This window comes from Electrophorus electricus, chromosome 5 (assembly GCF_013358815.1).
Source record: "Electrophorus electricus isolate fEleEle1 chromosome 5, fEleEle1.pri, whole genome shotgun sequence".
In the NCBI taxonomy this organism is placed as follows: domain Eukaryota; kingdom Metazoa; phylum Chordata; class Actinopteri; order Gymnotiformes; family Gymnotidae; genus Electrophorus; species Electrophorus electricus.
The window spans coordinates 24178733-24205952 of NC_049539.1; the positions used below are offsets into that span (position 1 = coordinate 24178733).

Below are 27220 nucleotides of genomic sequence, written 5' to 3' on the forward strand. Positions count from 1 at the left end.
CATCTGGTAAACACTATGACATTTATACTGCAAAGTAAAGTATGTTGGACTTGGTAAAATGATCCCAAAGCCCATCACACTCTCATCTGTATTCTCAGAGTTTTTGGGCCTACCTGCTGTGTAGCTGTATCCTGCCACCCTGATGCCCTCACTGACTATGTCTCAGCACTCTGTGCACAACCAGCTGATGATGTCTCTCATCTACATACTTTTAAATCAGGAAACCTACAAATATCTTGGCAACAGAGAGGAGACAGTCTGATTATTCACTTACAAAATGCATCTAATAAGGTGTGTATCTATAAAGTAAGTGTACCTCTAGTGTGTGTGCACCTGGTAATTGTTTCTTTTTAAAAAGGTCTCTGGTAAGTATATGTTGTTGAAACAAATTGTTTTGAACTTTGACATTTAAGGCAGAGAGAAGGAGTAATATAAACAGCAGAATTCATGCCTGAATTTTAAGTATGTGTGCGTGTGTTTGGCATGTGTTTGATGTATGCCTGTTTGTGCATGTGTTTGAAGTATGCATATATGTGCATGCGTGTATTTGAATGTTTTCCAGCCACACAATTGAACTGCAGCAATTGAACTTTTAATGCCCATGTGTCAAAACCACATGAACCAAACACAGTATTTGTAGCCTGTAGTGGTTCTGCCCTGTGGAAAACACCCTCTATATTAACGATATCAGCATCACAACACTATTATTTTGCAATGTAGCTGCTAACAGACTCTGCTTTCACCAGTCATGCTGTTCATGTTGCTCTCCAAACCAACGCATAGTTATTTATTCTTTGGTTAGTTAATTTTCATAGAAGAAAAAGGCCATTTAAACTGCCCACTCACCAGAGAGAGTAAATACAGACTGAAGAGATGAAAGGTTAAGGTTTGGTCACTGCTTGTGTGTCATTTCAGGAGGTCTGTCACGGAAAAACTGTACAGTACAATATCAAAAGCAGAGTGTTCACTAGTCTGACCGCCTCTGGGAAAAAAAAAAAACTGTTGTGGAGTCAGACAGTGGTGGCATGGATCTCTTGTACCTTCTGCCAGATGGCAGGAGGGTGGAGAGACTGTGAGAGGGGTGGGAGGAATCATTAACAATGCAGAACGCCAAACGGATACAGAGCTTGTGGTAGGAGGTGGTGATGGTGGGTGGAGACCCCGATAATGTTTTCAGCTGCTCTCACAATCCTCTCTAGGGACTTGCAGTCTGAGACAATTCAGTTCCCATACCAGACTGTGACAGATCTGGTCAGGACAGTCCCCATATAGAAGTTAGTGAGGATAGAAGGAGCTGGAGGATGTGAAGGCAGTGTTTCTTTCTTGGGAAATCCTGTGGGCTCAATGTCTGATAGTAAATCCTCATGTTGATGTCACAGGTTTTTTTGGTGTTCCTTTTGTTCTATCTTCATGCAAACAAAAAAGAACTTCTGTAACCCATTATCATGGAGGAATTTACTAATCTGGGAGTTGTAATTGTGTGATTGTCTCTGATGTGTGCGTGTGTGTTTGTGTGTGTGTGCGTGTGCGTGCGCGTGTGTGTGTGTTTTCACTTCTCTTTCCACACGTAATTATAAAATAACTAAAACAACGTCTTTTCAGGGTTTCATGCTATTAATCAAAATGCAGAAATGCAATGACATGAATGAAATCATATTCTAAATACAAGGTGTGTGTGTGTGTGTGTACGCCTAAGTGTGTTCATATGAGTGGTGTGAGTGTATGTATATGCCTGTGTGTATTCATATGAGTGTATGTAAGTTTGTGTCTTTCCATACATTTGTTCATCACCTGAGTGTGTATGCCAGTATGTGTTCATATGAATGTGAGTGTGTATCTATTTGCCTAAGTGCATACATATGAGTGTGTATGAGTGTACATTCATACAAGTGTGTTTGCATCTGTCTGTGCAGGCATGCCATTGCTGGCTAATTTTTTCCAACCACAAGACTGTCCACCAACATCCTCACTGCAGTACAACCACACAAACCCTGTTTTTACCAAGTTCACTCTCACTCACTCACATGAGATCAATCTCATGATATGACTAAACCATGGCTGGATGATCAGTTACTGTCATAAGGACATAACTTTATCTTTACTCACTGCAGAATAAGCAAACTGATGTTGGCTTCATAAAAAAGTTCAAATAACTACACACACCATTTGCCAACTTCCTTTTTGTATGAATATATTTTTGCAAACTGGGACGAGATGTCTCTTACATTAGAAGAAGTTTAGAACTGGTTTTATTTTGCTGTTCTTGGTTGTTGTGGACAAGTCCAGCTGGATCATCAGAAAAATGACAAAATTATGTTCTGATTTGTTTCAGTTAATGAGAATCATCCTCTAAAAAAGCAAAGGAATGGACAAAAACTGAAGTTGCTTATTAGCTTTGTGTACAAGAAGGTCATTTGCGTGTTCAATTCTTACTTCTTTGTGAGAAACAGGAGGGCTTTTTCTGAACAGTGAAGGTAACACCAGGAGAAAAGAACCATTTTCACTCATTTCATTTTCAAACAGATTACAACACATCTTAAAAATGAGACTAGCTGAAGGCTAGTGGTGTAAATGAGTGTGACATCACTTCCTGTGAGTGAGCTCAGAGGGCGCAGAGGGTCACCTTCCACATTAGTTCCACATTATTGGTGTCCTATTTATAATAGCAAACACACAATGATGTAAAATCATACATGCATACAAATATCTTGTCATTTAAAATATTAAGAGATATCTGGAAATAATTATGTAATAATTAATTATGTAACGTTTGAAGAACATCAGGTATGCGTGTGTGTGTATGTGTCTTCAGTACATTTAACTCACTGCATATTACAAAACATCATGTTTATATGTATGTATACAAACTGTAACAGATGAGACCCCAGAAAACAATAACGATCCATATTCAGGTAAAACTGAATAGCAAAAGGCAGTTCAAAAAGACAAGGTCAAGAGTAATCTAAAATACAGAGCAGGATCAAACACCAGAGAAGACAGAGAGAAAACCAGCACCAGTACAAAGGGCTAAGCAGGGATCAGAGATGGAAAAACACGGGTTAGGTTCAGTACACGAGACAACAGAGCAAGAAACAGCTTGGTAACGCTGACTACAGAGCTGACAATACTTCACACAGAGTAGCATAAGTGGTCGTTTTGGAGACGGATAAAGGAAATCAGGTGAGTAGAATGTAACCATGGAGACAACACTAGAATTCCTGTAAGGCAGACCTCCGGTGGCCTGAAGGGCTAACGCTAACACATTTCCTAACGTGCGCTCATTGATGCCTGTATAAACATTTTGTGTGAACACATTCAAGGAAGTAATTCAAGGGAGTAGTGTTCACAAATTCCATGTCCATGGAGCTATAACGTGTTAAGTGTGATGTACCAGTTTATTTCAATAGGTCTCTATACATTCAGTTATCACATAATTACAATGTTTCAGGAAACTAAATAAAATACACTAAAACATGTCTATAGTTATCAGAACAAATCAGAACTTAAACAGAAATTAAATTATTAGAATGTAATTAACAGGAGAGTGTAAACTTTCTAATATCAAGATTGTAAAAATTAATTAAAACAATTACAAAAGGTTGTTTTCCTGTGCAGTGTGTAATTTATAGATATGGTACATACATTTTTTCAACCACTGCAATAAGTTTTTTATACAGTTTTTTCCTGTTTTGTTTTTTGTTATACTAATGATTCCTACTATTCAAAACAGAATTGAATTTAGTGCATTATAGATATATAACTGTGTTCATTTTACATCCCGCTCACATATTAGTTTGTCCATGGTGAAAGCCACACCTCCTCTACATACATCAGCAGACCTTAATCTGACACAGATTTCCTCGTTGTCTGGGGTCTGTTAAGATACAATGGATTTCACTTCAATTCTGTCTCTGATCCTCTGTGGTGTAGGTAAGTAGTATTAATTCAGGACATTATTAAACTGAAAGAAAAACCATGAACTGTATTATAAGCTTTGCTTAATTGTTTCATACATGGAAGATTTCTAATAATTCTAATTTAAAATTTCGCTTTTCTGTCTGTTATGTTAAAATATTAAACAGTTGGCCAGTCTTACATAAAGTTTAGATTTTAAGTATAATGTCTCATAGCACTAAGCTCGCTAAGATTATTGTCAGATGCAAACTGCACAAATGATAACGAGTGGTCCAATAATAATCATGTTTCAGCAGTGTTTGATCTGCAGTGTTTGATCTACTGTCATTGTGGGTTGCAGGTTTGTTCCCAGTGTCTCTGTACTCTCAAAACACTCAGATGGCAGAACCTGGTGTTGATGTCACTATGTGGTGCCAACACAACCTGCATGGTCACGCTTTCATATTCTGGATCAAACAGACGAGTAACTCTGTACCACAATGTGTTGCATGTAAAAATCGCAACTCAAACAATTGTTACTTCTTCACTCCAAACAATCGAACTGTGATGTTTGTGAATGACAAGAATGCCTCTCTCACCATCACTGCAGTGGATCCCACAGATTCAGGACTGTATTACTGCAGTTTGCTGCTAAATGATAAGATAACCTTTAGCAACACAACATATTTACATGTCAAAGGTAATAATCTAATCTGAGAATATTCCTTTACTAATGCATTGCCTTTAGAGCCAAGAACACTGATATTGTTTTTCAATAACACACTGGTCAAACCATTGCAAATTAACACACTTAATCATGGATTAATGTATATTATACACACCCCCCATTATTAAATATTTAATGGACATTTATGCAAGTAGCACTGAAGATTATTATTTATCTTGCAAATATATTTCTTTTTTAGACAGAACTAAAACACCTTCTGAGAGCCCTGACATAGCTAAAGGTTTGCCATTTCTCTTTTCCTAGCTTGCTTGCTTCTCCTGTTCTTGGGTTAGTAGACAGTTGGGTTTACAGTCAATTCTCTCACATTGCAGGTTGATAAAATATATTTCCCATTGTATATCCTTGGTGTTTTCTGTGTATCAGCTAAATTTCTTAGTAAAACTTGTTGACTACAGGGGTCAAAGCCCAATTCATGCCTCGAGTACTTCGGACCTCAAGTTCAGATCAGCTAGAAACACCGTGCTTCAGGTCTCATGGAAGACATGCATGGAGACTATTCTCTGTCCTGGCTCCCAGATAGTCCCTTGCAGTCTTCAAATGCAGACTGAACACTAATCTATTGGTAGAATACTTAAATTACCATTGATCCTGCACCTATGTTGAGTAACAGAAACTCTAGTACTTATTGTTTGGTATTATGTTTGATATAGATGCTTATTTTGCACTTCCAGGTATCAGTATTGATCCCTGTATTTCAACAGCATTCTAGTTCAACAGTATCTTGGACTGTAACCTACTGTACAGGCTAGGATACATTCCATGAGTGATTGACAAAGCACTTTTGTAAGTCACTCTGGATAAGAGTGTCTGCTAAATGCCAAACATTTAAATGTAATATGACTTGAATGTGAAAATGTTCTCATTTTCTCTAAGATGACAGTTTCTATAGGGGTTTATTCACTCTCACCGTGGCCACTGGTGCAGCGATTGTGATTCTCCTCAGTTCCCTTCTCATCATTGTCTTTGCCAAACAGAAGAACAGAAAAGACACAAAAGGTAAAGTGTCTCCTCCATAATCATCATGTTCTCATCATGTTGACTTATATATGGACTTTATATATATATATATATATATATATATATATATATATATATATATATATATATATATTTACTGTCAGTATTTCTCAGTAAATGTAGTGAGTGTAATAAAATTTATTCCAGGTCCCATTTTATTACTGAAGAAAAAATTCTTATTTTTATTATAAATTTAGCTTTACCTACTTTTGTTATGGAGAAAGAAAAAAAAAACAGCTGTCATTATATTGCTCTTTAAAATCATATATACTGGTGAAATAATCTATATGATAATTTTTGTATTTTTCATTTTAATAGTAAAATGGATTATAATTGTCATTTATTCCAACAGATGGCAACTCTGATATCCTATGCACAAAAGAGGTAAACGAAGGGAATGTTAATTTTAAAATCACTATGAACGTATATGTAAACATTTGTTAAACTTAGTAAATATAAATGAATGTGCATTAGTTTACATTTCCATTAAACATTTAAAAGGAACATTAAAACCCAAAATTGGATATTTTTGAAGAACTCTACTTTATATTTTCCAGTTTATATATTTGCATTTTTAAAAACAGGCTCTCATTATTTTATTTATTTTATCAGAGGCTAAGAAAAGTAATATGTTTTTATAAAGTAGTGTGAATATTTGAATCTTCCATTCATATAAATGAAAACAAGTGGTCCATTTGATTGTATTATTACAGTAATCTGTGAAATATCAGTTTTATAAGGTTCAGCTTTATTGTTCTGTGTTTCTACAGGATCACGATGCAGATATAGTCAACTATTCTCCAATAAGAAAAGCCACAGAACACACAGACACGCTGAAGTTGTGGAACCACGTTTTGTATTCTTCCATTCAACAGAAGTAAAGTATGTTCCTCGAGCATGAATACATAATCTCTTTGAATGAAGACTTCAAATCTTTTGAAACATGTTTGTAAGCAGTGAAAGATTTTAAATCATCATGAGAATAACAGATCTATTAATCAACACTGGCATCGCTAGGATTTGGAATCTTATTCATTGTCTGGCTCATTGAAATTCAACAGAATTATAGGTAATAATGACATTTAATAATAATAATAATAATAATAATATTTGTCCAAGGAATCCAGTTGTAATCACCACAAATAATACAATTTTGAATCATATCAGTTTAAAAAAAAATAGAAGAACTGCCCAAATATGTGAAATCATAAATTTAATTTAACCATAAAAATGTACTCTTTATTTTGCTAAGTAACCTCCATTATCAGGCTAATTCCAGATTTCTAACATTACTGCGTTTGAAATACAAAGATTAATATTATATGCAGATCATGCATATCAACACATATCAACACAAAACCAAATATTTGAGTGAATATTAATGAAAATGTCTGTGCCTCGTGTTGCGTTGTTCACCTGCTGGTCACCAAAAATATTTCTGTGCACACACTCCTCATAACTTTATTGTGACAGACAGGAAGGAAAGGTTTAATGAAAATTACTAAAGATATTTTTCAATAGAAATTGACAGAAAGCACTTTGCAACCATATAGGATAATTAATAATGAAACCTACAGAATTTCTTGAAAGTGAGAAAAAGAGAGAGAGAGAGAGAGAGAGAGAGAGAGAGAGAGAGAGAGAGAGAGAGAAAAGTAAGAGACATTTTTACCCCTTTTCCCTGTTCCCATGTTTGTATTTAGATGAATAAAAATGAGTGCCAGTATTCTGTGCAATGGTAGAAACCAAATAGTCAACATATTAAAGAAGTCCATAACTATACATTATGTTTTCTGTCACATTGTCTCAAGATCTTTGTCATGTGTCATGTGCATTAAAAGGTACACAAAAAACACAAATTGTTACTTCAATGTGTTGTTTTAATGAATAGTTCTTGATAGAGTACAGATTAAGAACAAAATTAAGTGATTAAGGCATATGACACTTTGATAGCAAAGAAAGGGTCCATTTACATGTTTAACTTATTTTCACCATCTTTTTTTGACATCCCCTTCTCACTGTACTCTTCATGTCAGCACTGTGTATGCCATGCGTGTGTGCATGTATCTTGCACCTTACAGTCCAGGAAAATGTTATTTCATCCTGCTGGGTACTGCACACTGGATATGTCTGTGACGACAATAAATATATACTTGACTTAACTTTTGTATATGACCTTTATATATACTGAATAAAGAGAATACATACATGTAAAATATATTAATCATCCAGCTAGTCACTAAGTGTTGCTGGAGTGCTACAGTTGATCTATAGATCGAAGGTTCTCTACAACTGCTCTGGTTCTTCATCTTAATAAAATCTACAATATAAATTGGATCTGGAGCGTCGCAATCCTAAACGGAATGAGAACACCTTTGGCTCCCTCTGCTGGCCTGTCCTGGACAATGTTATTCTCTGTCTATGTCTACACAGTGGAATATAACGGTGGGCATAATTTTCATCGTGCCTTTCCCAATCAATGAAAATGCAGAGGAGCAGCAGGAATAACTGAATTGGTCAAAATCCACTATTTCTTTATGATTGGTTGAAGGTTTATGGCGGCCGAGTGTAAGAGCATAAAGATGTTCACCAGCTCCACAAAAGGAAAGAGGAGCAGGTGCGAGAGCAGGATGTAGTTTTGTTTTTGTTTTGTTTTGTTTTTTTTTGCATACCAGCAAAGGAAATCCGTGAGTACTGCTTGAATGTTTTTAAACTTCTCTCGCAATCGCACTCGGTTTCTGGCAGTAAAATGACACCATTCAAGTAATGTCACAAATGAAACAAGATTTTCCCATTTTTAAAATTATTCTTTAATTAACATATGAATAATTCCCAGAATGTTTTCGATATGGACTGCTATAATCTACTGTACGTACTACAAAAAGTGCTGTCTATAATCATACAGAATTCAATGATGTAAAATTCATAAACCATATTTTATAGCCATTTTTCCTTTTCTTCTTTTCAGTAGAAGAGATACAGTGTGTAAGGCATCACGATTAAAAACAATCATAGAAAACGCCAATGTGAATCTGTGCTTTTATGGACCGGTTTTTCTTAACGGTCACTAGATAGCGCCACATACTCGCTCATGAAAATTAAAACTCACTGAAAACTGCACTGTCAGCGCACGTGCTGTAAGCACGAGGTTGCTGTGTGATACTGTGCACAAGGGACAAGCTTTACTCGATTGCTTGATGAATCAATCTACAAGATTTTATTCGAAGAGGGTTTTTTTTTCAGATAGTAGTGTGGTTTTCAACTTGTCTGGGTCTACTGTCTTACCCACCTCAGCAGTTAACTGGGCATAATTTTCTGCATTCTGCAGCTAGGTCTGGATGAGTGTCCAGGTACTGTGGTTTAGAAGTTCATAAAATCTAAATATTATATAATACATTGCACTCTAAATCTTTTATCTAGATCTTAGCCTTTCCTTGAGGATTATTACAGCTTGTTTTACCTATAGTATTTGTGTACATTGATGCATTTTAACTAAAATTTTAGATAAAATATTAACCATTAAAAAATGTATCATTTACACTGTTCAAGAACCTTTTTTCTTAACGTTTTGCTCTTTTTTAAAATCAAATTCACTAAGAGACGATAGTGTATAATGAATCACAATAGTTGTGACAAGTTTTGGCCTTAACAGGCAAGGATTAAATAAATAAGAAGAATAAATAACATATTTTATGTCCAAATTCCTATAATGAAGACTCCTGTCTTTTCTTTGATTGCAGGAATACACTGCTTGTCAAAAGAATTACAGCAGATGTTGTCACAAAGCAGCTTTACAAATGTGCAAGTCCAAGCCCCCATTGAGCAAGACACACTGGCAAGGAAAAACTCCCTAGAACATGAGGAAGAAACATTCAGAGGAACCAAGACTCAAATGGGGGCCTCCATCCTCCTCTGGCTGACAATGGTCACCACAACAATAACAATTTTAAAAGAAAAATAAATAAATAATACTTTTTTTTTTTAAATTAATGTCTAGTCTGTTTTTCTAGAGGTCCTAGCTTTTTCCCGATGCTGTGCATGTGTCCAAAACCCATCCAGAGAACGTCCATCAAGGGCAACAGAGAAGTAGTTGGCTGGGTGGAGGTGTGGTGGACTACAGCAGTGAACATCGGGGTGGTGGGAGTAGCCATGGCAGCTGAGATGGGTTGAGGCTCAGTAACATCATGACATAGGTGTACCTCAAGACTGGGACAAGAAATATCTGAAGACCGATTTTTCAAAGATTTTATCTACTGATGAGACGAGAACGACTCTTGACGGACCAGATGGATGGGCCCGTGTCTGGATCAGTAACGGGCACAGAGACTCAGACACTAGCAAGGTGGAGGTGGGGTACTGCTATGGCCTCGAATTATTAAAGATGAGCTAATTGGACCTTTTTGGGTTGAAGATGGACTCAAAATCAACTCTCAAACCTTCTGCCTGCAGGCTGAAGACACTTTCTTCAAGCAGTAGTACAGGAAAAAGTCTGCATCTTTCAAGAAGACCATGATTTTTATGCAGGACAATGCTCTATCGCAGGCTTTGAAGTACTCCAATGTGTGGCTAGCCAGTAAAGGCCTTAAAGATGAAATAATAATGACATGGCTCCCTCCTCACCTGACCTAAACCCTATTGAGAACTTGTGGGCCCTTCTTAAATGGGAGCTATACAGTAAAGGAATACAGTACAGCTCTATGGTGTCTGGGAGGCTGTGGTTGCTGATGCACAAAAAGTAGATCATCAACAGATTAAGAAACTGACAGACTCCTTGAGTCGAAAGTTTATGACTGTTATTGAAAAAAAGGGTGGCTATATTAGTCACTGATCTTTATTCAGTTATTTATTTTTTAATGTCAGAAATATTTATTTGTAAATTTTGAGTTGTTTGTTTATTATTCTCACGTTAACAGATGCAAATAAACAAATGAGGTGGGAAAATTTCTATTTTTGGCACTGAAACTCACAATCTAGTCTAGTGAACTTTCTCTAGCGGCAGATGTGTATTTAAGATTAATCGTGTTGAAATGAAAGGTGAAATAATGTCTTAATGGAAAAGATGTATCGCAAAGGAACAATAACGCAAACCCTGTTCATTCTCGCCGTTAGTGTTCACTTGTCTGGATGTAAGTTCAGAGATTATTATCGTTTGACTTTCTAACAAATGTTAACGGTTATATTCTTCCGAAAAGTTAGTCAGAGATTTCATCACATCTTCACTGCCAGCCTCCATGGACCCACTGCAGTTTGCATACCGCCACAACCGCTCCACTGACGATGCAATTGCACATCTGCTCCACACCACACTGACCCACCTGGACAAAGGGAGGGTAATTATGTTAAAATGCTGTTTGTCGACTACAGTTCAGCATTTAACACTAACATCCCCTCCCTACTCATTACTAAGTTGGAGGATGTAGGACTGCATACATCCCTGTGTGACTGGATCTCCAACTTCCTAACAGACAGACCACAATTAGTACGGGTGGGCAACTGTGCCTCATCCACCCTCATCCTCAGCACTGGAGCTCCTCAGAGTTGTGTCCTAAGCCCCCTGCTCTACTCACTGTACACCTACGACTGCACAGCCACTTCCAGCTCCACCATCACTGTCAAGTTTGCTGACGACACCATCGTCATGGGACTGATCTCGGACAACAATGAGAGGGCCTACCTGGAGGAGATTAAACACCTGGAAAACTGGTGCCAGGAAAATAATCTCCTCCTAAACATCAGTAAGACAAAGGAGCTGATCATGGATTGCAGAAAGAAGCAGGAGTGGCACTACCGACCTGTGAGGATCAGTGGAACCACGGTGGAGAGAGTAGATAGTTTCAGGTACCTCGGTGTTCACATCTCGCAGGACCTGTCCTGGTCCCGCCATACCAACTCCCTGGCAAAGAAGGCTCGTCAGCGTCTTTACCACCTCAGACGCCTAAGAGACTTCAGACTGCCCTCCAAGGTACTGCGGAACTTCTACACCTGCACTATCGAAAGCATCCTCACGGGGAACATCACAGTCTGGTTTGGGAACAGCACCAAGCAAGACAGACGAGCACTCCAAAGGGTGGTGCGTTCAGCAGAGCGCATCAGTCATACGGAACTTCATGACCTGCAGACCATCTATTACAAGCAGTGCCAGACCAAGGCCAGGAGGATTGTGAAGGACCCCACCCATCCCATCAATAGGCTCTTCTCTCTGTTGAGGTTAGAGAAGCGCTTTCGCTCCCTGAAGACCAAGACAGAGAGACTGAAGAGGAGCTTCTTCCCACAGGCCATTCGGGCCCTGAATCAGGGAAACTGATAAACTGTGGGGACCACCACCACCATGTAACATGTAAGTGTAAATATGTTCAATTGTAAGATGGAACTGTACATTGTGTGTGTATGTATATATATATATATATATATATATATATATATATATATATATATATATATGTATATGTATATATATATATATATATATATATATATATATATATATATATGTATATGTATATATATATATATATATATATATATATATGTATATATATATATATATATATATATATATATATATATATATATATATATTAGGGGTGGGACTCGATTAAAAAAATTAATCTAATTAATTAGAAGCTTTGTAATTAATTAATCGAATTAATTAATCTTCACAATAACCTGTTTTACTTCCCTTTGCTCATCATACAGCTGCTGGATTTTTTTCGACATTGTCTTTCTGGACGGCAGTTCGTAACTTGCATCAGCTGACGCAATTTGCAGCGTCTCTTGTAACCCTTTATCTTCGACCACAGAGAGCGGTCTACAGTCCACAGCAATCCCCTCGCCAGTGAATTGGTCATTTTGTTTCTGAATGTGAACCCCGACATGTGGTCGAGTGTTGACTGGCGACACTGTTTGCTCGTACTAGGAATACTATCACATTTAGCAGCTAAGTTAACATTTTTGACCTGCGCGCTAGCCCCAACATTATTTGCGTTGAGGTGGTAATGAAGGGTGGAAGTGCTCCTGTGATAAGCAAACTCCTTCGTGCATAAAGTGCAAATAACAACATTTTTGTTTGTACTTCCATCTGGAAGTTTCTTGTATTTAAATTTCCCATCCACCAGCGTAGCCTTTTCCGTCATCTCCATCATGCTCATCACACTGTGCGTCAATATAATCTGTATGCCTGGAACGCGTGCACTGAGAAACGTTCCACGGTGCAAAAGTGTGATTAAAATGCGTTAAATTTTTTATTGCGTTATTTTCCCTGTAATTAATTAATCGAAATTAACGCGTTAAAGTCCCGCCCCTAATATATATAATATATATAAACATAATATACATAATATACATATATTGTACATACATTGTTAATATATTTTGTATATATATAGATATATATTTCTCTATGCACCCCTGATTTTTTCCTCAGTTTGGACAGAGCACTCTCAAACCATTTCACTGTGAGTTGACTATGTATGTGACAAATAAACCAAACTTGAACTTGCATTTCTACCTCAAGAACTTGAATAAATTAAAATTAGTGAATGAAGCATCAAACCCTAAAATGGATGAAGTAATTGGATAATCGACCTAATTAATTTCTACTTTCTAGAAGTTGAATACTACTGACTTTAATATATTTTGTCTAACTAGCTCATATAAGATTTCTTATAAACACAATTAGGAGTGGTTAACAATTTGTTGACAACATGAGGTAAACAACATACAACTGAACTGATTAGGATGAATAATGCAATTTCATAAGGAACAAGTAATGAAAAAAGCAATGAGATAATGGAGTAATGAACACTTTTCAAATAATTTAAGAAAACGGCACAATTTGAAGATTATCTTAAAATAGCCATACGTTACGGGCTGATTACTGTTTAACATCATAGTAGGTTAAATAGCAAGTTGTTACTTTGTGAACCTGTGGGATGAGAATAGTTTGTTATCCTGTTAAGGGTTTGAGTCTGATGGGATTTATGGTCACAATTCCTTGAAGTATAACCAGGCTGTTAAGAGCTTCCCGCATTCTAGTCTGTGGGTTTTATGACACCTAAGAAGGGGGAAGGGTCAAAAAGCCAAGTGAGTGAGGTAAGAGATCAGCTCGGATATCAGCGTTTTGGGTTTGTTGCGCAGCATCAAGGTGCCAGAGGGGTCCTGGTTTCTGTCCGTGGCCCCTGGGTGAGAGAAAGCCCAACCTGACCTGCTCAAAATTTAATCAGGAGAATAATTTGAAGTCCTTCTTCACTACACACTATTTTCCTTCATTCTTTCTTTTTTGTGGTAACTTGATTTTTCTCCATGTTGATCATCATGTACCATCATTTATACAGTATATATAAGAGTTCATCATAACTTCTCTATATTCATATACCCATAATGTATGAATAATCAGAAAAGTAGAGCAATAACAGACTGTATCCTGATAGTTAGAATTTTCTACAAGAAAAATTATTTTCCTGTAAATAGATTCATCCTTTACACTCATTTGTACAGCAGATCTGTCTGCTGAACATACTTCATATTTATTTTTATGTATGTGAAATATCAACTAAGGTTTGTAGTATCTTCGGGCAGTTGATGTCTTTCTTTAGATACTGTACATCCTGCAATGTCTGAACATCTTGAACCTGCTAAATGATTTACATACTTTCCACTCATATTCTTTGCCATCTTTATATACTCATGTAAGCCTGAATAAAGCATGTGTGCTTCTCAGCATCTCTGACTCCGTGTCACTTATTCTGAGAATCGTGCCCCTGTGCCCTGAGGAAGGAAAACCAGATATAGGTGAGGCAGACGGTGAGAACAGAAGGGACAGGTTAAGGAAAGTTGGGAATTTTTATTTACATTGTTTGTTTTGATAGATTTTCAGCTCCTTTTTTGTCTCCTACACCACCCATCCCTCCTCCCTGTAGTTCCTCCTGAGGTGATCCTGTTCCAGAAGGACTCCACTTCTCCAGTGGTGTGTCATGCTACAGGTTTCTTCCCCAAAGAAGTGATGATCTCCTGGCAGAAGAATGGAGAGGACCTGCATGAGAACATGGAGCTCAGAGAGACATTACCCAACCAGGATGGAACCTTCCAGAAGAGAAGCATTCTGACAGTCTCACCTGAGGAGCTGGACAAGAATGACTACACCTGTGTAGTTCATCACAGTGGACTGAGTTAGTGCTGAGAGTGGCTGATCACAGAGTCCTGCTTCCAGGTGCAAGAAAACAAATCTCTATTGAAAATGATGTGTGTTAGTGTCTAATGAAGGTCTGACTGCGTTGTGTTCTGTTGTTCGAGAAGGTTCCTCTCTAGTCATCATTGGTGTCTTGGCTGTTCTCCTCATTCTCTCTGGTTTTGGTGCTGGACTTCTCATGTGGAGGAAGATGATGGTATAGCCTGGTGAGTGAGGAAGAACTGTTTGTTTATCCAAATGATTGTTATTTGTTTTACAGCTTTCCAGTCTGTTTCAGATATTCCCAGTGAATGTAAGTGGGGGTTTGTCATCAGGATGACTGTGAACTATTAACTATGTACTAAACAGCAATGATTTAATGGTATTCTCATTCTGGTCATTATCTGTCTTGAGTACTGTTTTGTGGATGTTTCATTTTTTAGGGTCTGATGGACATTCTGCCTCCACCAGCTCCTGAAGGTGTAGCTCTTAACTGGGTTATTGTTATTTATTTGTATTTGTCACCATTTATATGCTATTACCCATTACACTGCAGAAAGCCTCTGGTAGATCCACTCTCATTCTTCTCCTTGTAACTACACATCTTCCACAGTGGGTTCAGTGTAGGTACTGAGTAGTTTATGCCTAAAGCCTGCAGTGTAATGGTTATAGGACCGTCTCAGCTGTGGGAACAGTGAATGGACGCTGGACACATTAATTTACCATGATGTCATTCACTTGGTTCTGATTGGTGGCTATTGGCTTTAATCCCCTGTTGGCTACATAAGCAATGTGGATGGAAATGTATGCTTTGTAATATTCGTTGAGCAAAATGTTCTGAATTATACTTTTGTTGAATTGCTGTATTTTGTTGAAATGTTCATCCTTTTACCAAGTAGTATTCTTAAAGGTTACGGTCAGTGAGTCAGTCTCCATCAGTATTCAGGCATATTGCTTATATGACTGTATATATCTTTTCTTATGTTGGTATCCAGAAATATTTGGATTCCATTTGCTTTTGGTGGCATGAAAAGGTCCTGGTGTGCCAGTAGTGGGCAGTAAGAGCTCTTATATTACTGTTCTCTCTGTTCAAACCACAGTAAATGGGATGGAACACTGCTGTATTACATTAAAGCATGTTGTTACTGAGGAGGTGTGTGTGTGTGTGTGTGTGTGTGTGTGTGTGTGTGTGTGTGTGTGTGTGTGTGTGTGTGTGTGTGTGTCAATCTGTCCTATCACTATTTGCCAGAATACTGCAGATGTTTATACATTATCACTGAAATGTTGTGGGATGTAAACATTGATTATTAATAAATTTATAACCTCCCTGTTAGTATTAATTCCATCTCTGTGTGCACCTGCTTGGGTTCATTCTCATGTTCTCATCTCGTGATTTCAGACTGCAAGCTCATGGAAAACCTTACAACTCTTCATCTGCTTATGGAAACTGATAGCTTGACCTGTCTTGGTAATTTAGACTCTACATTAGACATGTTTGACAGCTACTTTCTGTTCATTAGAGATCCAGTAGAGATACAGAAGGGCAGGTTAAATATTTTTATATCTTATTAAAATTGCTGTTTCCTACCCACAATCTCACTGATGGTTTTGGTAATGACAGTTAATCAGAGTAACTGAATGTTGAAACTTGAATTACATTCATGACAGGATTTAAGATGTTGAAACCAACATTTTTTCATTGTAAAAATCATCTAGACAGAAGAACATTTGTGTTAAAACTGGGATTATCTCAGCAAACCCATTCATCTGATCACTTTTCACTTTAAACACCAAACTAAATGACTTGGTTAACTTGATACTTTCAGACTTCGCTTTATGTTCACATATGGTAGAAGCACCACTGTGTGTGTGTGTGTGTGTGTGTAAGTGTATCGGTTTGTATGTGTACATCATGGTCTGATTATTTTCCAACCGCAGCTCTGAACCTCTGTTATTTTCACCGACTAGTGTCAAAACCACATGGACATGTTTTGCCACCTCAGTTCAGGTCCCACAGGCAGAGATGTGAACAGTAGCCTGGTTTAATGTTGAATGGTAACAGAAGTTCACTCAAGGACATCTGGTAAACACTATGACATTTATACTGCAAAGTAAAGTATGTTGGACTTGGTAAAATGATCCCAAAGCCCATCACACTATCTCATCTGTATTCTCAGAGTTTTTGGGCCTACCTGCTGTGTAGCTGTATCCTGCCACCCTGATGCCCTCACTGACTATGTCTCAGCACTCTGTGCACAACCAGCTGATGATGTCTCTCATCTACATACTTTTAAATCAGGAAACCTACAAATATCTTTGCAACAGAGAGGAGACAGTCTGATTATTCACTTACAAAATGCATCTAATAAGGTGTGTATCTATAAAGTAAGTGTACCTCTAGTGTGTGTGCACCTGGTAATTGTTTCTTTTTAAAAAGGTCTCTGGTAAGTAAATGTTGTTGAAACAAATTGTTTTGAACTTTGACATTTAAGGCAGAGAACGTATTAGAAGGAGTAATATAAACAGCAGAATTCATGCCTGAATTTTAAGTATGTGTGCGTGTGTTTGGCATGTGTTTGATGTATGCCTGTTTGTGCATGTGTTTGAAGTATGCATATATGTGCATGCGTGTATTTGAATGTTTTCCAGCCACACAATTGAACTGCAGCAATTGAACTTTTAATGCCCATGTGTCAAAACCACATGAACCAAACACAGTATTTGTAGCCTGTAGTGGTTCTGCTCTGTGGAAAACACCCTCTATATTAACGATATCAGCATCACAACACTATTATTTTGCAATGTAGCTGCTAACAGACTCTGCTTTCACCAGTCATGCTGTTCATGTTGCTCTCCAAACCAACGCATAGTTATTTATTCTTTGGTTAGTTAATTTTCATAGAAGAAAAAGGCCATTTAGACTGCCCACTCACCAGAGAGAGTAAATACAGACTGAAGAGATGAAAGGTTAAGGTTTGGTCACTGCTTGTGTGTCATTTCAGGAGGTCTGTCACTGAAAAACTGTACAGTACAATATCAAAAGCAGAGTGTTCACTAGTCTGACCGCCTCTGGGAAAAAAAAAAAAACTGTTGTGGAGTCAGACGGTGGTGGCATGGATCTCTTGTACCTTCTGCCAGATGGCAGGAGGGTGGAGAGAGTGTGAGAGGGGTGGGAGGAATCATTAACAATGCAGAACGCCAAACGGATGCAGAGCTTGTGGTAGGAGGTGGTGATGGTGGGTGGAGACCCAGATAATGTTTTCAGCTGCTCTCACAATCCTCTCTAGGGACTTGCAGTCTGAGACAATTCAGTTCCCATACCAGACTGTGACAGATCTGGTCAGGACAGTCCCCATATAGAAGTTAGTGAGGATAGAAGGAGCTGGAGGATGTGAAGGCAGTGTTTCTTTCTTGGGAAATCCTGTGGGCTCAATGTCTGATAGTAAATCCTTATGTTGATGTCACAGGTTTTCTTGGTGTTCCTTTTGTTCTATCTTCATGCAAACAAAAAAGAACTTCTGTAACCCATTATCATGGAGGAATTTACTAATCTGGGAGTTGTAATTGTGTGATTGTCTCTGATGTGTGTGTTTGTGTGCGTGTGCGTGTGCGTGCGCGTGTGTGTGTGTTTTCACTTCTCTTTCCACACGTAATTATAAAATAACTAAAACAACGTCTTTTCAGGGTTTCATGCTATTAATCAAAATGCAGAAATGCAATGACATGAATGAAATCATATTCTAAATGCAAGGTGTGCGTGTGTGTGTGTGTGTGTGTGTGTGTGTGTACGCCTGAGTGTATGTAAGTTTGTGTATTTCCATACATTTGTTCATCACCTGAGTGTGTATGCCAGTATGTGTTCATATGAATGTGAGTGTGTATCTATTTGCCTAAGTGCATACATATGAGTGTGTATGAGTGTACATTCATACAAGTGTGTTTGCATCTGTCTTTGCAGGCATGCCATTGCTGGCTAATTTTTTCCAACCGCAAGACTGTCCACCAACATCCTCACTGCAGTACAACCACACAAACCCTGTTTTTACCAAGTTCACTCTCACTCACTCACATGAGATCAATCTCATGATATGACTAAACCATGGCTGGATGATCAGTTACTCTCATAAGGACATAACTTTATCTTTACTCACTGCAGAATAAGCAAACTGATGTTGGCTTCATAAAAAAGTTCAAATAACTACACACACACCATTTGCCAACTTCCTTTGTGTATGAATATATTTTTGCAAACTGGGACGAGATGTCTCTTACATTAGAAGTAGTTTAGAACTGGTTTTATTTTGCTGTTCTTGGTTGTTGTGGACAAGTCCAGCTGGATCATCAGAAAAATGACAAAATTATGTTCTGATGTGGTTCAGTTAATGAGAATCATCCTCTAAAAAAGCAAAGCAATGGACAAAAACTGAAGTTGCTTATTAGCTTTGTGTACAAGAACGTCATTTGCGTGTTCAATTCTTACTTCTTTGTGAGAAACAGGAGGGCATTTTCACTCATTTCATTTTCAAACAGATTACAACACATCTTAAAAATGAGACTATCTGAAGGCTAGTGGTGTAAATGAGTGTGACATCACTTCCTGTGAGTGAGCTCAGAGGGTGCAGAGGGTCACCTTCCACATTAGTTCCACATTATTGGTGTCTTATTTATAATAGCAAACACACAATGATGTAAAATCATACATGCATACAAATATCTTGTCATTTAAAATATTAAGAGATAATCGGAAATAATGATGTAATAATTAATTATGTAACGTTTGAAGAATATCAGGTATGCGTGTGTGTGTATGTGAATTCAGTACAATTAACTCACTGCATATTACAAAACATCATGTTTATATGTATGTATACATACTGTAACAGATGAGACCCCAGAAAACAATAACAATCCATATTCAGGTAAAATTGAATAGCAAAAGGCAGTTCAAAAAGACAAGGTCAAGAGTAATCTAAAATATAGAACAGGATCAAACACCAGAGAAGACAGACAGAAAACCAGCACCAGTACAAAGGGCTAAGCAGGGATCAGAGATGGAAAAACACGGGTTAGGTTCAGTACACGAGACAACAGAGCAAGAAACAGCTTGGTAACGCTGACTACAGAGCTGACAATACTTCACACAGAGTAGCGTAAGTGGTCGTTTTGGAGACGGATAAAGGAAATCGGGTGAGTAGAATGTAACCATGGAGACAACACTAGAATTCCTGTAAGGCAGACCTCCGGTGGCCTGAAGGGCTAACGCTAACACATTTCCTAACGTGCGCTCATTGATGCCTGTATAAACATTTTGAGTGAGCACATTCAAGGAAGTAATTCAAGGGAGTAGTGTTCACAAATTCCATGTCCATGGAGCTATAACGTGTTAAGTGTGATGTACCAGTTTATTTCAATAGGTCTCTATACATTCAATTATCACATAATTACAATGTTTCAGGAAACTAAATAAAATACACTAAAACATGTCTATAGTTATCAGAACAAATCAGAACTTAAACAGAAATTAAATTATTAGAATGTAATTAACAGGAAAGTGTAAACTTTCTAATATCAAGATTGTAAAAATTAATTAAAACAATTACAAAAGGTTGTTTTCCTGTGCAGTGTGTAATTTATAGATATGGTACATACATTTTTTCAACCACTGCAATAAGTTTTTTATACAGTTTTTTCCTGTTTTGTTTTTTGTTATACTAATGATTCCTACTATTCAAAACAGAATTGAATTTAGTGCATTATAGATATATAACTGTGTTCATTTTACATCCCGCTCACATATTAGTTTGTCCATGGTGAAAGCCACACCTCCTCTACATACATCAGCAGACCTTAATCTGACACAGATTTCCTCGTTGTCTGGGGTCTGTTAAGATACAACAATGGATTTCACTTCAATTCTGTCTCTGATCCTCTGTGGTGTAGGTAAGTAGTATTAATTCAGGACATTATTAAACTGAAAGAAAAACCATGAACTTTATTATAAGCTTTGCTTAATTGTTTCATACATGGAAGATTTCTAATAATTCTAATTTAAAATTTCGCTTTTCTGTCTGTTATGCTAAAATATTAAACAGTTGGCCAGTCTTACATAAAGTTTAGATTTTAAGTATAATGTCTCATAGCACTAAGATCGCTAAGATTATTGTCAGATGCAAACTCCACAAATGATAATGAGTGGTCCAATAATAATCATGTTTCAGCAGTGTTTGTTTCAGCAGTGTTTGATCTGCAGTTTTTGATCTACTGTCATTGTGGGTTGCAGGTTTGTTCCCAGTGTCTCTGTACTCTCAAAACACTCAGATGGCAGAACCTGGTGTTGATGTCACTATGTGGTGCCAACACAACCTGCATGGTCACGCTTTCATATTCTGGATCAAACAGACGAGTAACTCTGTACCACAAAGTGTTGCATGTAAAAATCGCAACTCAAACAATTGTTACTTCTTCACTCCAAACAATCGAACTGTGATGTCTGTGAATGACAAGAATGCCTCTCTCACCATCACTGCAGTGGATCCCACAGATTCAGGACTGTATTACTGCAGTTTGCTGCTAAATGATAAGATAACCTTTAGCAACACAACATATTTACATGTCAAAGGTAATAATCTAATCTGAGGATATTCCTTTACTAATGTATTGCCTTTGGTGAACCACCTGAGTTAACCAGGAACAATGCCATTGTTTTTAAACAACACACTGGTCAAACCACTGCAAAATAACAGAACTAAACAAAGATTAAAGTTTTAAACATACACTCCATTATGTTTTAAATATTTAAGGAACATTTATGCAAATAGCAAAGAAGAACATTGCATTTAACCAAATTAGATTATTCAGCCTGTAAAAATATTGATTCATTTTGTAGACAGAAATGAAACACCTGAGAGCATCAACATAACTAAAGAAGGTTTGCCATTTCTCTTTTCCTAGTTTGCATGCTTGTCCTGTTCTTGGATTAGTAGACAGTTGGTTTTACACTCAGTCACCAGATTGTAGGATTGATGTGCATTTCCCATTGTATATCCTTGTTGTTTTCTGTGTATATCTGTATATCAGTTGAACTTAATGGGCAATACTTGCTGACTTAAATGTAATAATGTTCTCATTTTTTCAAAGGTGACTGTGTGGGTTTATTCACTCTCACTGTGGCGTTTGGTGCAGCGATAGTGTTTCTCCTCAGTTCCCTTCTTATCATCTATAACAAACAGAAGAACAGAAAAGACATGAAGGGTAAAGTATTGCCTTATAAAGCTCAGCTAATTTAGACATAACAAGGCCTACATGTTATTTTATTTTGAATTCTTAAAATTAAATTATTTATTTTTTTTAAATATATTTGACCCACTCATCACTATCATGTTCTGGGAAAAAATAGACATACAGTTTATATAGAGACAGAATTTACTGAAATAGGAAAGTATTTTGTAAACACAGAACACAGAAAAAAGTAAACACAAAACAACAACCACCCTGCACATACACTCACTGACAACTTCATCGGATGTGCCTGTCTTCTTATTGTAGCATCTCAGCCTCCCTTAAGCCCATTCATAACTGTTCAGTTCTGACCACTGCTAGTGGTTATTATTTGGGTGGCAAACCATTCTCAACCCAGCAGCGGCACTGACACACTAGAGTCATGGTAGGGTGTGTTGGTATGTGTGTATCAGACACAGCATTAACACTGACATGGTAGAGTCATGGTAGGGTGTGTTGGTATGAGTGTATCAGACACAGTAGTGACACTAACATGGTAGAGTCATGGTAGGGTGTGCTGCTATGAGTGTATCAGACACAGTAGTGACACTGTCATGGTAGAGTCATGGTAGGGTGTGCTGGTATGAGTGTATCAGACACAGTAGTGACACTAACATGGTAGAGTCATGGTAGGGTGTGCTGGTATGAGTGTATCAGACACAGTAGTGACACTAACATGCATGGTAGGGTGTGTTGGTATGAGTGTATCACGCACAGTAGTGACACTAACATGCTAGAGTCATGGTAGGGTGTGCTGGTATGAGTGTATCAGACACAGTAGTGACACTAACATGGTAGAGTCATGGTAGGGTGTGCTGGTATGAGTGTATCAGACACAGCATTGACACTGTCATGGTAGATTCATGGTAGGGTGTGTTGGTATGAGTGTATCACACACAGTAGTGACACTAACATGGTAGAGTCATGGTAGGGTGTGCTGGTATGAGTGTATCAGACACAGTAGTGACACTAACATGGTAGAGTCATGGTAGGGTGTGCTGGTATGAGTGTGTCAGACACAGTAGTGACACTAACATGGTAGAGTCATGGTAGGGTGTGCTGGTATGAGTGTGTCAGACACAGTAGTGACACTAACATGGTAGAGTCATGGTAGGGTGTGCTGGTATGAGTGTATCACACACAGTAGTGACACTAACATGGTAGAGTCATGGTAGGGTGTGCTGGTATGTCAGACACAGCAGTGCTCCTGAAATTTTTCAATGTGTTCATATAAGTTCTGGGTTGAAAGTGGTCCACCACTTAAGATATCCTGACAACATTGGTTCCGTGGGCAGGAACTGACCAATGATGAAGAGCTAAAGTGTGGCTGAAACAAGTGCAGTATGATGATAGTCGTAAACTGTACACAAAGTTTTTTTCTCAATAAAGTGTAGTGAAGTAATAAAATTTGTCTGGAAAGAAATTTAATCCAGGTGGAATTTGCTTATTGAAAAATAAATTATTTATTTTTATTTTAAATTTAAGTCTGCCTGTGTTTTGGGTAGTTATGGGTAGAAAGCAACTGTCATTATATTGGCCTTCCAAATAATATATATTTTTGAAATAATATATATGATAAAATACCTGGAAAACTACATTTTTATGTTTCATTTTTATAGTAAAATGATTTTTCATTGTCACCTATTACAACAGATGGTAACCTTGACATTCTACGCACAAAACAGGTAAGTATGGGAATGTTAATTTTATTTAATTTTAATTATTGTGCATTAGTTAATACATACCTTAATATATACCTTTCATGTGTGGACAGAAAACCTAAATTATTCATGAGCATTTTTAGTCTAGGTTCTGGCAGGGAATGAAAAAAACGAAAACGCAACCAGTATGATCTAATGTGTAAGCTGGTTTCATGAAAAGTACATAGGAAGCATAGGCTGTATATACCGTCTGTGATATAAACCTTAAAAATATTATAAAAGCAATTTCATTAAAAGGTCCAGTCATGTTAGGATTTAAATGCAACATCAAGCTTCAGATATGTTATAAAGCCTTTGGAGAAGGCGGGTGGTATTGTTTTATCACTTCTGACCATCATCCTCTGTACTGTTGCAGGACCAACAGCATGACCTGGTGAACTACATTACCCATAAAACCCACACATCAGGGACACATAGAGAAGAGGTGCATACCCATGTTATATATTATTCTACCAGACTAACAGTAGCTTAGCATGTTGATGTAACATAATATTCATTACTGAATGGTAATGTGGACGTTTATGTGTTGGTTGTGCTTTGGTAAACAACACAAACTAAAATAGAATGTCATGGAGGAGGTAAAGGCGTATTGCTCTTTAGAAATTACAAATATGTAATGCCAAAGTAAAATTTGAAATTTGTTTATTGAGCTGTAAATCCTTGAGGTAGGATATTCATGTGGACATGTTTGGATCATAATAGTCCTATAAAATCAACATGTAAACTGAATTAGGTGAGTCTTAAAATAGGGTCTCTAAAATATAACATTGTTTTCATAATGAGAGGCGAGACTGTACGACTATGTTCGAAAGTTTGGCAACTTTTCAAGTTGAGTATATTGTATTTCGAATTGAGTAAATTAACAATTAACAAATTAACAATTATAACAAGCTTACAGGTTTCAAAACACAAACTCACTGTAGTGTTTGAAGGTTATGTGCTATGAGAAATTATATTAGGCTATTATTATATGTGAGTAAATGTACTCAATTTCTATGAAATATGGCATGTGACAGAATACAGTCATTCATCTGTTATGCTGACTGTTGACATTTTGAAACTTTTTTTTTAAATGTATTTTTCTTCTGTAAATTGATTTATTTCTGAATTAAACATGAAAAATATGGAACACTCATGGTTTTATCAATTGGCATTTGAGTGGATTGTAAAAAGCAATCAGATGAAGAAATTCCGAAAATATCTTTGGTTGACGTTCCAAGAAGCAAAAGCGTGTGCTTTGGGAAGCAGTTCTATAGGGGTGAGGCCACCTGAGGGAGATCAGGCTTACGAGCACTGATTAATTCCCAGCTCATGACCTCCCTCTAGTGGCAGACAGTTGCAAGCCACCCGTATTTTACCACTTAAGTTCAGGTGCTACGGGCAGAGTAACGTGGAGTGATGACAACAGTTCACTCAGGGACATCTGGTAAATAAGACTAGAATACTGGTTATACTGTAAAGCCTTTATTTAAAAAAAACCCCCACAAACAAACAAAAAAAAATCATAGTGGAATCAACCCAATGAGGCAAAGAAGCATGCAAGTGTGAGGGTCAGTGACATTTATTAAGGCCAAATCCATAATAATGTACAGCAGAACAGACCAGGGTCAAATAGCCAGACATGACACTTAACACACAACACTGGGACATCAAACAATGACCAACAAAGCTGACAGAAAACACGGGGTATATACACACACAGTTAACAAGGGGAATATAGAAACAGCTATAACAAATCAAGGACTGGGGAAAATAAAACAAAAATGTGGAACTAGGGAACACATAGCTCCAGAAAAGGGAAATTGTGACACACATTTCCTCTGTTATGTTATTGTTTAACTCAGCTAACGCTCATCAGATGCTATCTAGCATTAAAATGCTAGCAGACATCAGGCCGTACTCATTTGAGTGCATATTTTCAAGATGTGCCCTCCGGTCGCTAGTGCCGCAATGACAGGCTAACTGTAGCTTGCATATAACCTTATCACAAGGTTGTACAATTTTGCCACCTAGTGACCAAAATATAATGGAATGCAAATCAGTCTTTCTGCATCCAAGTTGTGAACTCTGTCTTTCGTGAAACTCTCTTTTCTGTTGTGAACTCCTAGCCTCCTCCAAGCAAAAACGAAAACAAGTCAAGCCCATTCAACTTGGATAGAACCAGGGTTTGCTTGAGTGTTGGGCCTTAACTCTAACCACTCTATACCACAAAATATCACAAAGTACTTTTTCTCTCTCACAAAATCCATCAGGACAAGAACAAAAGACAAACAACTAAAAGATGGGAAACACAAACAGAACACTGCCTGCAACAGGAAGAGAATGATCTTCTCCTTTCTTCTCTCAAAGCTTCACAAACAGCGTGGCCTGTACAAAGCTGTTATATAGGAGTGTGACCTCCTGTGGGTGATCAGGATAACAAGGCTAAATGGCATGTGGGCTCCCTCTGATGGCAGAAGGTTGGTGCTGCGAGCCACCCGTTACATTTTTCTTGAAATTGTTACACTGGTAATGCAAATAAAATTATATTTCAAATTGAAGGAATCTATGCTATGTCATTCAAGCACCATAGTCTGTGACACCCTGTCACATGGTAATTCAGAGGGATTTATGGAAGTGATTCTCCCAGTCACATGGTAATCCAGAGGGATTTATAGAATTTACTCATATACTCTATACCAGACAGTGGTATACAGTGAATTGTTCTATCAGACAGTTGTATAACATTGACATGCTCTATCAGACAGTGGTATAACATTGACATGTTCTATCAGACAGTGGTATAACATTGACATGTTCTATCAGACAGTGGTATAACATTGACATGCTCTATCAGACAGTGGTATACAGTGTCATGTTCTATCAGACAGTGGTATACAGTGACATGTTCTATCAGACAGTGAGTGGTATAACATTGACATGTTCTAACAGACAGTGGTATACAGTGACATGCTCTATCAGACAGTGGTATACAGTGACATGTTCTATCAGACAGTGGTATAACATTGACATGTTCTTTGTTGTGGTGTGGTGGGGTGTGGTCTGAAAGTGAGGGATCCTAACAGACTGAACAGGCTTGTCAAGAAAGTCAGCTCTATCATAGGAGGTGGAACTGCTCTGGGCCTACAATGTAGTGTACAATATAAATAAATGCTCTTGTAGACTGATGATTCAGTCTACAAGACTTTATCTGAAGTGTTTTTATATATTTTTTTCTTTTCAGATGGTATTGTTGTTTTACTGCTAAGAACAGTGCGCTTAACTGATTCAACAGTTTTTACTGGGCCTAATATTCTACACTATTCTGAACTATTCTGAACCTTGTTCTGAATGAGTGCTCAGACACTATGATTCATAAATTCATAATATATAAATATTTGCTTGTAACTACACTCTGAC

The 27220-nt window shown here is 37.5% G+C and overlaps 2 protein-coding genes across 5 annotated transcripts in view; both read left to right on the forward strand.

Annotated features, from left to right (window-relative positions):
• Positions 1–10667: 10667 nt before the first annotated feature.
• LOC113592079 (H-2 class I histocompatibility antigen, Q8 alpha chain-like) overlaps positions 10668–27220 on the forward strand; it is a 144108-nt gene continuing 127555 nt past the window's right edge. For all 3 annotated transcript variants that reach the window (XM_035526210.1, XM_035526211.1, XM_035526212.1), the window contains exon 1: positions 10668–10782. In XM_035526210.1, the coding sequence (XP_035382103.1) occupies positions 10707–10782 (76 nt within the window). In that variant the 5' untranslated portion in view covers positions 10668–10706. The remainder of the gene's footprint in view (positions 10783–27220) is intronic.
• Positions 21107–24877, forward strand: LOC118241384. Of its 2 annotated transcripts, XM_035526270.1 has the most exons (5): positions 21107–21441; positions 21709–21750; positions 21960–22073; positions 23754–23785; positions 24177–24877. In XM_035526270.1, exons 1-5 carry the CDS (start codon positions 21141–21143, stop codon positions 24291–24293), a joined length of 606 nt encoding a protein of 201 aa, XP_035382163.1. In that variant the 5' UTR covers positions 21107–21140; the 3' UTR covers positions 24294–24877. The 2 variants fall into 2 exon arrangements, with proteins under 2 accessions (XP_035382163.1, XP_035382164.1); XM_035526271.1 differs by lacking the exon at positions 21709–21750.

Bases quoted from the DNA above. Each gene is read 5' to 3' on its own strand.
- LOC118241384 (XM_035526270.1), top strand. From the start codon at position 21,141: ATGGCAGAACCTGGTGTTGATGTCACTATGTGGTGCCAACACAACCTG. The intron at 21,442-21,708 runs GTAATAATCTAA...TTCATTTTGTAG, and splicing joins AACATATTTACATGTCAAAG to ACAGAAATGAAACACCTGAG. The intron at 21,751-21,959 runs GTTTGCCATTTC...ATTTTTTCAAAG, and splicing joins CATCAACATAACTAAAGAAG to GTGACTGTGTGGGTTTATTC.